The following is an 11,422-nucleotide window of genomic DNA, read 5'->3' on the forward strand; positions in this document are numbered from 1 at the left end:
GAGGGGTACAGAGCCCCTCAACATCGCTCTGTGGAGCATTGGAGTGATAGTGCACGATTCAATATGTTTAGAATAAATTGGAGTGAATTTTGTGATCCAGAACCAATCCAACAAGTGATGTAAAGCCTTCCAACAGATCAGAAGCTGTTACGGTGCACCAAAGTGGGTCCAGTAGATGCAGATGAGTTTGAAAAACTCTGGGGTACTGCTTTACAGCACTAGAACATCTGAAAACCTTGTTAGTGTTAATGTTATTTCTATCTTCACAAACACTGGCTCTCATAACCGAAGGACAGCATGGTCAATTTTCACTCATTCATTCATTTATCCAATTCAACCAAGAGTAGGAAAACATAGTGTGTGTGCCTCGAATACGTATGATGCTGTGATAAGATTGGTGTGGTTTTTTTCACTGACTCTCCTTGTAGCCTGACGTGGAGATAAGAGACAACAGGAAAGGTGATGATAAGTGTGTGCCAAGGACTCATCTTGGCATGGTCCACACATAGAGGTTGTAAAGGGGCTTTTATTTATTGCTCCACTTCTAGCAAAGAGCAGATGAGTAAGGAAAAGAAAGAAAGATTGGGGAAAATGAGAATAATTGTGTTTTGAGGAGGACTAACAGACTCTTAATTACGAAGGAAAAAAGGAGCGAGCGAGAGACAGAGAGAGGAAAAGAGAGAAAACAGGACACTGTGACATAGAAATAGTAAGAATGAAAGATAAAAGGGGTTCGATTCCAGCTCCGGGTGACTGTCTGTGAGGACTTGGTGTGTTCTCCCCGTGTCTGCGTGGGTTTCCTCCGGGTGCTCCGGTTTCCTCCCACAGTCCAAAAACACACGTTGCAGGTGGATTGGCGACTCGAAAGTGTCCGTAGGTGTGAGTGTGTGAGTGAATGTGTGTGTGTCTGTGTTGCCCTGTGAGGGACTGGCGTCCCCTCCAGGGTGTATACCCGCCTTGCGCCCGATGATTCCAGGTAGGCTCTGGACCCCCCGCGACCCTAAAATTGGATAAGTGGTTACAGATAATGGATGGAAAGATAAAAGGGGCAAGATGGAGAGAGTAGAATAAAGGTAAACAAAAAATAAGACTAAAACAGGATTGAAGGGGAGAGAAGGAAAAAAAAACAGAAAAATAAAAACAGAGACTGAGAGTGAGACAGAGAAAGAGAGAGCGAGTGAATGTGTGTGTGTGTGGGGGGGGGTGTTTGTGTGTGTGTGTGTGTGTGTGTGTGTGTGAGAGAGAGAGAGAGAGAGATAGAGAGAGATTCCTTTAGGGACTTGTTCAGCGCTGAAGCTCAGTCCCTGGAAACATTATTAAAAACAGTGAGTGTATCAGCAAAACAGACGTGCGCTAAATTACCCCTCACAACGGGCAATTACTTATTCTCTCAGGTGTACTCAATAAAAAAAAAAACCAACAGGTGCACACACACACACACACATTTCCCCTCAAGAGTATACCACTTAAGCTGTCAGCCAAAGAACAGAGTCATTTAGACAGGTGTACACACACACACAAACTTAATATCATCCCTTAGGAGTGAGAGAGAGAGAGAGAGAGAGAGAGAGAGAGAGAGAGAGAGAGAGAGAGAGAGAGAGAGAGAGATTGAGAGTGGGGTGGGGGGGGTGAAGTCTTAATTTCCTGTGTGGTGTGGCACTGACCCTGCGACCTTGGCTGACACACACACACACACACACATACACACACTGGAGGATGGAAGGCTGATTATATTAGATGAAGTAATGCACCTCTGTCCATATGAGTCACACTGACAGCAGAGAGAAGTCTCTCTACACACAGAAACTAAATGCTCTATCAGGTATACACCCTCTCTCTCTCTCTCTCTCTCTCTCTCTCTCACTCACACACACACACACACACACACACACACACACACACACACACACACACACACACACACACACACACACAAAGTCTCTTAAACAAATAAAAAACAGGGATTTAATAATGCAGGCTAACTAGTAACATACACTTTCAGCAGTCAGAGTTGGTATTAATTCACAGTTTTTGGCAGATCTTTATGCCTCTGGGAAGGCTTTACTCTAAGGGTTGGTACATTGCTGTGACGATTTAATAGCATTCAGCCATACAAGCATTACTGAGTGTCCCAGAGAACCACTCCAGCAACTGAATTACCACTGCCCTCCAAGCCAATGTTTGGCATTGAGCATGATGAACTAAGGCTAATGTACATTCACACCAAAGAGTTTCTCACTATAGCTATGTGTTGTGTGTGTGCCCATATGTTACACTCCTTAATCCATGAATACATCACCCCAAAACCAACCAACGTGTTCTTCAGTCAGTGTTCTTTACTGAATTTACATTAATCTCTCTGTTACTTATCAGAGTCGAGTTTGACAGACAAACCCAAACACCTAATCATTTATATATTTCATCTGCTGGATGTTAGTTTATGAGCCAACTAATGTGTGTAATGTCATTTATTCTCACTTGTATCTGTCACACCACCACCATCTTTCTATCCATTCCTTCCAAAATCCTGTCCATCTGAATCAATGATGGAATGATGGAGACATTCAAAGTCAATCTAAGCCAGTAATAAATAAGGGCAAATAATTACTGTAATATCCACCTGTGCATATTTGCTCACACGCACACACACACACACGCAAACATCAGAGCACCTCCATATTCCAAGCTCACTTGCTGTAGAGAATGGGTCATATGCAAATGGGCGTCCCGGCATGGGCAGCAGTTTCCCACAGGCAGAGAGAGAAAGAGTGTTCCTCCCCTCTCCACACTCTTTCAATAGAGCTTTTCTTCCGCCGCTGAGCCTTCTCTATGGCCGCCAGTGGCCCACTGCATAGGTAGTGAGACCCCTTTCTCTCCTCTTCTCTAAAGCCTTAATACACAATAGCTCACTTAAGCATTCTCACACACACACACACACACACACACGTACAAACACACACATCAGCCAATAAAGCACAACCATGCACAGCTAAAAGGGGTTTCATGAGATGTGGGCCCTTTTGTAGAAGAGTGAGAGAGGTAGAGAGAGAGAGAGGGAATGTGGAAGAGAGAAAGAGAAATAAAGCTCTTTTCTTGCACGGTTTCTTGCTCCTTGTCCATGAGAGTCGAAACGGGGCTAATCATTAATCCCTATTCGCAAAATACAGGCAAGGCTGAAGTGCTATTCACCTCCAAAAACACTTCTCAGGCCCAATTCCTGCAAACAGAAGAGCTATAGCAGAGCCTGATATTAGCCCTACCTGCAGCAGGGACTTTACGCATACACATGGCCACATTAAGTCAGCTTTACATCATCCTGACTATCTAAGCTCTTAGCGTAGCCTAATGTGTATTGCTTTAGCCTTAGGCATTGGAGAAATGGAGCTTTGTTGAGGCCCATTTCCCTTTCTGGCCTTTTTCAGCAACTCTAATTAACAAAACAAAAGGTGCCCATTTCCTTCTTCAAAACACTAAAGTGAGTCAAAACAAGGGCCGATACGCAAAGGTCCGAATACAAATCTGAACTTCATCCAGCAAGCTTTTTTGCAGTGCTCAGCGCTCTCAGGTTTACACTTCTCCACAAACACAGCCTCACACATTCTCACACTCGGGCCTTTCTCGAGAGGGCGTCCATGTTGTTATGCAAAACGCAGGAAGAGAGAGGAGTTAGCCTGCCAGTTTACAACAGCCCTTCAATGACACCTCAGCAGGCCTCCAAAAAACTGACCCCCTGCCTCCTGCAGGCCCTCCCCCTCCTGACCTCCATACCGCTGAGCTGCCCTGGAGGGGGTGGACTGAATGGGGTAAGGCAGTAAGTAGAGGAGAAAAACAGAGTCTGCCCCAAGCTGAGACCCAGCCACAGTGTGTGTGTGTGTGTGTGTGTGTGTGTGTGTGTGTGTGTGTGTGTGTGTGTGTGTGTGTGTGTGTGTGTGTGTGTGTGTGCACGCATGCTGGGAGCCTTAACACACAGCCAATTTGTTACGCTGGACGCCTCACAATGGCACAGGGGGAGAAAGTGAAGTCATACTTGAGGCAATGCATGGCCGCCCATGGCAAAGGTCACTTCAGCCTGGTCCTGCTACTGTGTCAGACATGAGGACAGAAGTGATGGGCAGAGGGCTATCTGTTATAATTTAATTAATAAATAAAATCATTCATTCATTTATTATTGTTCATATTTCAACACCGTGCAACAGTTCCCCGTCGAAATAAAATAATATCCCAACATTTATTGAAAATGACATCACCCGGTTGGGTCTGGGACCTACCCGGAATCACTGGGCACAGGGCAAAAGCACGCTCCCGGACTGGTGGACACTTTAAATAGCCAACTCTACCAACATGTGTTTCCAGAAGAAACTCATGCAGACACGAGGAAAACACACTTCAATCCTCACAGACTCTGTCCTAAAGTGGGGATTAACCCACAACCCCAGGACCCTGGAGCTGTATTACAGCAGTTGCAGCCCAAAATTAATTAAATATATTAAACTGCTTTGGGAAATCTACACTGATGCATTCCTTTCTTCTCACAAACTAAATCGCAAACACAAACAAAAAAAACTATGACTGTGTGCAGGTTCTTGCACAAATACTTTCAATTTGTCTGAACTCATTTTCAATAATTTAAGCTTTTGAATCTATATAGATATAGATACTGACCTCAATTTTAAAGGTTTATACATGGTGTGCTATTGTTTAGTTTAGTCCCTTTAATTCAATCTCACCATTAATAAGAGCAGTAAATGATTCAATTACTAACATCATCAGTACTGACAGCTGTTGAAGAAAGGAAGAAAAAACGTTAGAGCAGAGTGAAAACAGACCAGAAAAAAAAGTGGGTTGGCAATAGGGGGATGGAGAGTCAGCCTTCTTTTCCTGACTCGGCAGATTTCAGATGGACTTGTGGAGGAAGTCACTGAAAGCAACAGATAAATGAAAATTTCCTCCATGGCTTGACTGCACACACCAGGGGGAGACCCTTTAAATGTTAACAGATGGCTTTTAAAATGTTCAAACAGCATGTCATCTTACACAAACGTCCCCCTAAAAACACTCCCAAAAGTCTTCATGACACACAGAGTGATAAATACACACTTTTCTCAGCACTATGATACAACCTACAACTTCTGGCCCTACATTCAGAGTGGTCTGCCTAGTACTGTAGTTCAACAATTACAAAACCTCAAGACAAATTCTTTGTCTTCTATAGTTTTAGATCCTGAATGTTTACATGCTCTTACTTCAGGTGGGAAATGTACTGCATTCAAACATAGTAATCTATGAAAATCTGTCAGCCAAATAAAGTCCATCATACCTATTGGCTCTCCAAAACAAACAGCAGTAAACAGAATAACTGTTTCAAAACTAATGTGGGTGAGCTTTTGTAGGTGTTTGTGAACCTGTTGTTGCTCCCATGTGTGAAAGCAATTGAGTCAAATTGTATGTTTCAGGTCAGAGGTGGAAATGCAAGGCTTTATAGCATCTCAAATTATACCAAAAACCTACAGCCTCGCTAAAGTTCCTTTGAAACATAAGCTTCATTTTGCAAAGCCACTACAAAGAGCAGCACGCCCATGGAGAGCTGCCCTGTTTATTTTCTTAGCCATGCTAATACCGGTCAGCCACATTCCTCTGCTCCAAACTGGGAGGTTTCAGATTGCCCTGCGGTATTCCTGCAAGCGTGAAGGTGGAGGAGGGAAGGAAGGAGGGAAGGGAGCATAAAGAAGTGCGCTTTGCCCCATGAACGACAAACACCTGTCGCTCTCGCCAACCGTTAGCACCTCCACGTTACGCTTCGCGCTTCTGCCTGCCTTTCAGATCACGTGGTTGGGGAAGGCCAAATGGTCAGAAATGCCAACAGCTCTGAGATGAGATGAGCTGACAGGTGCTAATGGAATACATACAGTATTGTGCCACCAGACCACCTGGTAAATACATATATAGACATACTAACATATATGTGTGTGTATATGTATGTATTTACCAGGTGATTCAAATGTTTCTAAATATATATAGAATAAAAGTTCAATAACAATGTATGCAGAGCAACTGTTAAACTACAGTCTGTAAATGGTCAGTGGAGTTAGTAAATGGATGGTGTGTATAGAAACAGGTAGCCCATTATAATGTTTATGAATATATATATATATATATATACATAATCCTAAACATTAAAATGGCCTGCCTGTTTCTATACTTACCATCCATTTTACCAACTGCCCACTTAGAGACTCTAGTTTACCTGTTGTCTGAACTTTTAACCTGTTTGTAATGATCAGGACACGCACAGGACCATCGCACAGCAGGTAAGATTTGGGATGTGCATCATTCTCAGCAATGAAATGAGACTGACATGGTGGTGGTGTACATAATTGGATCAGACACAGCAGTGCTGCTGGAGTTTTTCAACATCTCCATATCACTGCTGCATCTGAGGATGATGAATACAAACTGTACAGCAACAGATGAGCTAATAAGAATGTCTAATAGAGTGGCCAAGGAGTGGACACAACATTTTAAATTCCAGCAGCACTGCTGTGTCTGATACACTTGTAAAAGCACAACACTTACTTATAAACCACCATGTCACTGCAATGTTGAGAATGATGCAACACCCAAATATCACCTGCTCCTGTTCCTGTTCAGGTCAAAACCAATGAAGTGAAAGGGGGCTAGTGACGTATGCAGAGCAACCAGTGAACTTCAGCCTGTAACTCTAGAACTACAAGTGCACCTATATGAAATGATAAAATGTAACAGATAGAAACAAGGCTTTCATTTTAATGTAATGGCAGATCTTTGTGTATATATATATTTATCTGAACAGTAAGCAGTTTTTGCCCAGAAAACCACTAACATATAAATAATAAGTAAAAAAGCATTGATCATAACTAGCTAATCAATACTTAATTAAGTTAAAGCTGGTATGTGCGCAGCTGAGTTGTGGGCACTGCCTTATTGAGAAAAATAGATATCAATAACTACTTTGCAATCAAGAAAATCTTGTTGGTTTGGACATGATCATTATTTGTTAATTCTAATGTCAGAATTTTTTTTACAAGCAGAAAAAAAAACTGAAACTGCAGGACTTGCTTAGGCCTTATTGCACCAAACCTAATTGAAGGCATATCTACACCGTCAGAAATAAACTGTTGAATTCCACAGGACACTTCAAGTGGAGTGACTTAAAATTCTGTTAATAGGACGTTTTCAGCATTCAGCCCTAAAACAGAAAGTCCACATGTTGACAGCTGATTGTTCTTTGCACCTCCAACAAGGCTGAATTAACTCAGCACCTTCTGTTCCTTTACAGTTTCTGAATCAGTCATAATGACACCCTGACAGACGCTTTCAGTTTCATAAACATCATCCAGTCTCACAGAGTGTTTATGTCTGCTGTTGCTCATAGCGCTTCACTTTCTGTTGTGGAGCTTGGAGAAAATGCTTTAGTGGTTCAGGTGGACTAGAAATGTGCGAGGAACACCCTGAAGTGGCACTCCCACAGTCTGCTCTAATGAAGTCTCTCCATGCTGAAAAATTCTTCACCTGTGGCCTAACAGCCCCAAGTCTCTAAATAAGGGTAAACAGCTTTTCCTCACACAAAGCAACGACCACACCAGACATTTTTCACCTGGTGGCTAAGTGCTACCTCCTGTTCAATCTGGAGATGTACTCTCGCTTGGGCCAGAGATTCAGCACCAATGGACCAATATCCCCTCCCCCATCTACTCTTTTCCCTCAATTGCTTCTAGCAAGGATTTCTGTGACAAGAGTTACAATTATAACCTTCCAAAAATTTGAATAATAAACCACTAACAGTTTAATTCAGGATCCACCTTGGGCGAATAATACAAGTAAGGCATTAAGGTCTTGTTAATATATGCTGCAAACTACGCCAGATAATTGAGACCTGGGATTGGTTAAAGGAGGATTTGTTTTCAAATGGGAATCAGATGGTCAGTTGTCAGCACACAGCTCAAAACACCCCAGAACCCCTCCTGAGGCTCAGTCAGCCATGGTGTGACCACTTGTGAGAGCTTGGGAGGTGTTTTTCTCACTGCCCACTGTCCACCAAACCAACAAACACATGGGCTTTGTGGATCTTATGACTTTTTTTTGAGAAGGTTCAGGGCTGTATTGTAATTCTAATTCTTGCACCGTTCAATATGATTATGAACATCTGGCAGCTCCATTAAAAAATTCCAATGGTAAATTACCCTAATTTTGTGTTTTACTCTGAGGTTTGAAAATAATATTACAGAAATTAAAAAAGCCCATGTACACACAGGGACACTTCTCACACAGCAACCTTTTGTTCATTCCAGGGTTTATCTTAATTAGGGAAAGACACAACCGAGGTTTAACCAAAGATGTCAGCTCCGCCTTTTGATTTGAGGCACAGGCCAGTAGAAATCTGACATTAAAAATAAATAAAATAATAAAGTTTCACTTTTTCATTATTTAAGTTGCATATTTTTAAGTAATGCAAGAGCCCCATGGAAACTGCAATAAAATGGGTGTATTTCTGCTAAGTTGAAAATGAAATGCACTTTCAGGAAGATGAAGTTTTCAACAGTCATATATGAAAGTAAACTGCAGTCTAGATAAATGGCTCTTAAATAGCACTACTCAATCAGGTGCTTTGCATAGCTCAGGTGCATCTCTATACCTGAGCCCTTTCTATGTCCACTGCCCAGCTTAACCGCACAGTAAAAGCACTGAGGGAGGAACCCAAACCGCAGCATTGCTAAAGTGCATCATGCTAACTCCATCCCCCTCCTCCTCTTCGGAGCGCTCGTCTCCAGCATGTCTCCGTTCACCGCCAGCTGCAGGTAAAGAGGGCGGATGAACAGTAAAGCAGCGCTCTCTGCGTTCTGTAAAAGCTTCTTTAAACAGGCACGAACCGCACGCCCTTTCAGTAGCAGATGCATTACACGATACCACTGATACCAGCGACTGACAGCATGCGAAATACACCAAACACCGCGATTTTCTTTCTACCTGCACAAGTTGACATATTGGTGCAAGGCGCGATGGACGCCTTCCAGCTGCCGGAAAACGCAAAATGCAAAAACCAAAACAAATCAACACGAGCTTTCTGAGAAACCGATCCTTCGTCCGTGAGTTCAGCTGCAGCAAAAATCGATTGCAGTGTGTTGGCGGTGCTTTATGTGCTGTAGGTGTGTGTGTGTGTGTGTGTGTATGTGTTATCCTGAACACCCCCACCCCCACCTCCCTCCCTCATCCGCGGTGTTACCTCCCTCCGATCAGGTGCACGCAGTCCGCGCGCTCGTCGCCTTCTCACAACAATCCCCGTTTACAAAGTAACAGAAATCACGAAATCGATGAAAGAGCGAAACATATCACGTGTAAAATCCGAAAGTGGATTTAAAAGAAAGTGTGTAATCAAAAATATAATCGGAACGGCTCCGTGAAGACAACACGAGCACGAGCGCGACACCTTAGCGCGAAAGAGGCGGTGAAGAAATGTGCAGTTCATTCTAGCGATACACCTCCAAATAACTTGTGCATAACCAACATCAACACGGCCGCGTACAAAACAGCGCACTAGCTCATTACACATGGACTCAAAAATAGCACGTCATTCAGAAGTCATGTATGTGGTTTTAGTGTTGTATGTGGTTTTAGATGCAGTCGGAAACAAAGCATTGACTCATCAAATCTCAAAAACTTTAAACAATGCAGAATAAGTCAAGGATAGTGAGAGCACAACAGTTAAACCGAGAGAGCCGACAGCTGCAGCTGCGAGAACGCCAGATTTGAGTGCAAGCAGAGAAGAAGAAAAAAAAAAACAGAAGGAAAAGCCAAGTTCAGTAATGGCAGTGTTCGGAGTCCAGCTGTAAGAGCCTCTCCTCGCCCAAGCCTGAGTGTGATCCATCAGTATGGATGCATTCCTTATATAGGCTGCTGCTCTTGGACACTCAGTCCTTCCCTCCCCAGTGTTACCACCCAGCAATGTGGCAGGCTACAGCCCACGAAATACAGGTTGCTTGCCTTCTCGCATATACCTCACTTTAGAGGCTTAAAAGATGCTTAAAGACACGCGCGTGGTGTCAAACACGCCCTTATGTCGCTTCGAAAACTTTCTACAAACTTTCCAGTCTGACATAAACACAGTGCGGAGTTTTTCTTCTCTCCTGCTTCTTGTTTCTGGCTGTTCTGTGTTTTCAATGCGGCAGCAACGCGTGTCCGTTATCTCTCACACCAGTTAACAGTCAACCTTCCCTGAGGCTCGGCTAAAAAAGCCACCTTTTAGGTTTCGAGGGGAAAACACGCATGTTTTTCGACTTCGGAAAAAGCCCCTTTTATTTATAGCGTAAATAAAATAACTTAAGTGAAACGCTGAGAATCTTTTGGACCCAGTGTCGTTTCCCCTGAACAGTGGCTGGGAGCTAGCTCGCTAGCTAATGTTACCGTTACCTGCTACCACGCAGGCTACAGCGGAACACCCCGTTATAGAGAAGTTATACAGAGCAAAAACGGCACAAGTTCAACTAAATAACGAGTCGTTAAAACAAACCCGTTGACAACACTGACCCTCTTAACTCCGTATGTAACGTCTACAGGGCGTAGACCACAATCAGGTATGATTAAAGCGAACAAGTTTTGAGTGAAGGAGAAAAAACGACCAAAATACACATGAACATGTTCAGCAGTCATTAGGCGAGTATAGATTTAGTGCTGAATTATTTTAAAAGTGAAAAGGAGAAAAGAAAAGAGGGAAAAGGGAGCTGAACGGCAGCGCCGGTTTTATCCGGAGGCTCCGTCTAACGGTCCGCAGGTATAACGGTACCAGCGCGAGCGCTACTTTTCCACTAGTTTGAATTGAGTCAAAAGAAAACAATCGGGCACACAGAGGCGCGCGCGGACCTCGGACCTCCAGGACCCGGTGAAATAAGTCGGTGTGATAGGAGACAGAGCCGAGAACCGTGTTTTTTAACTCACCGTTCGTTCGCCGCGGATTCGCCTGCTTTCTGCGCTTACACCTGGGGCCATCCGCCATGATCCTTTCGCTGTGTGTGTGTAAACGCTCGCCGGAGAGTCACCTCCTCTCGCCCCCCACACACCTCCTCCTCCTCCCTCCACACACCTCCCTCACTCCCTCCCTCCCTCAGCTGCACCTCCCCTCCTCCCGCACCTGGTTTACGACACTGCGCTTTGCGACATTTACCTTCTTGCCCCTCTACACCTACCCCCTCTTCATTTACCCCCCTCACCCTACACACCACGCGCTCCTGCTCCTTCCGCCCCGAGACCCCACGCGCACGCGCTCTAATACACACAGCGCACATGTAGCAGGACCTGTACACACACACACACACACACACGCACACACACTTTAATATGAAAGGCATATGCTTTAATTAATGTCATAATTCAGAGGGTCATAGATTCATCA

At 43.9% G+C, this 11,422-nt stretch overlaps 1 protein-coding gene across 1 annotated transcript in view; it reads right to left on the minus strand.

Annotated features, from left to right (window-relative positions):
• zeb1b (zinc finger E-box binding homeobox 1b) overlaps positions 1–11,065 on the minus strand; it is an 83,850-nt gene extending 72,785 nt beyond the window's left edge. The window contains exon 1 of the mRNA XM_066664426.1: positions 10,969–11,065. Within this exon, the coding sequence (XP_066520523.1) occupies positions 10,969–11,026 (58 nt within the window). The 5' untranslated portion in view covers positions 11,027–11,065. The remainder of the gene's footprint in view (positions 1–10,968) is intronic.
• Positions 11,066–11,422: the final 357 nt, after the last annotated feature.

This window comes from Hoplias malabaricus, chromosome 3 (assembly GCF_029633855.1).
Source record: "Hoplias malabaricus isolate fHopMal1 chromosome 3, fHopMal1.hap1, whole genome shotgun sequence".
Classification (NCBI taxonomy): domain Eukaryota; kingdom Metazoa; phylum Chordata; class Actinopteri; order Characiformes; family Erythrinidae; genus Hoplias; species Hoplias malabaricus.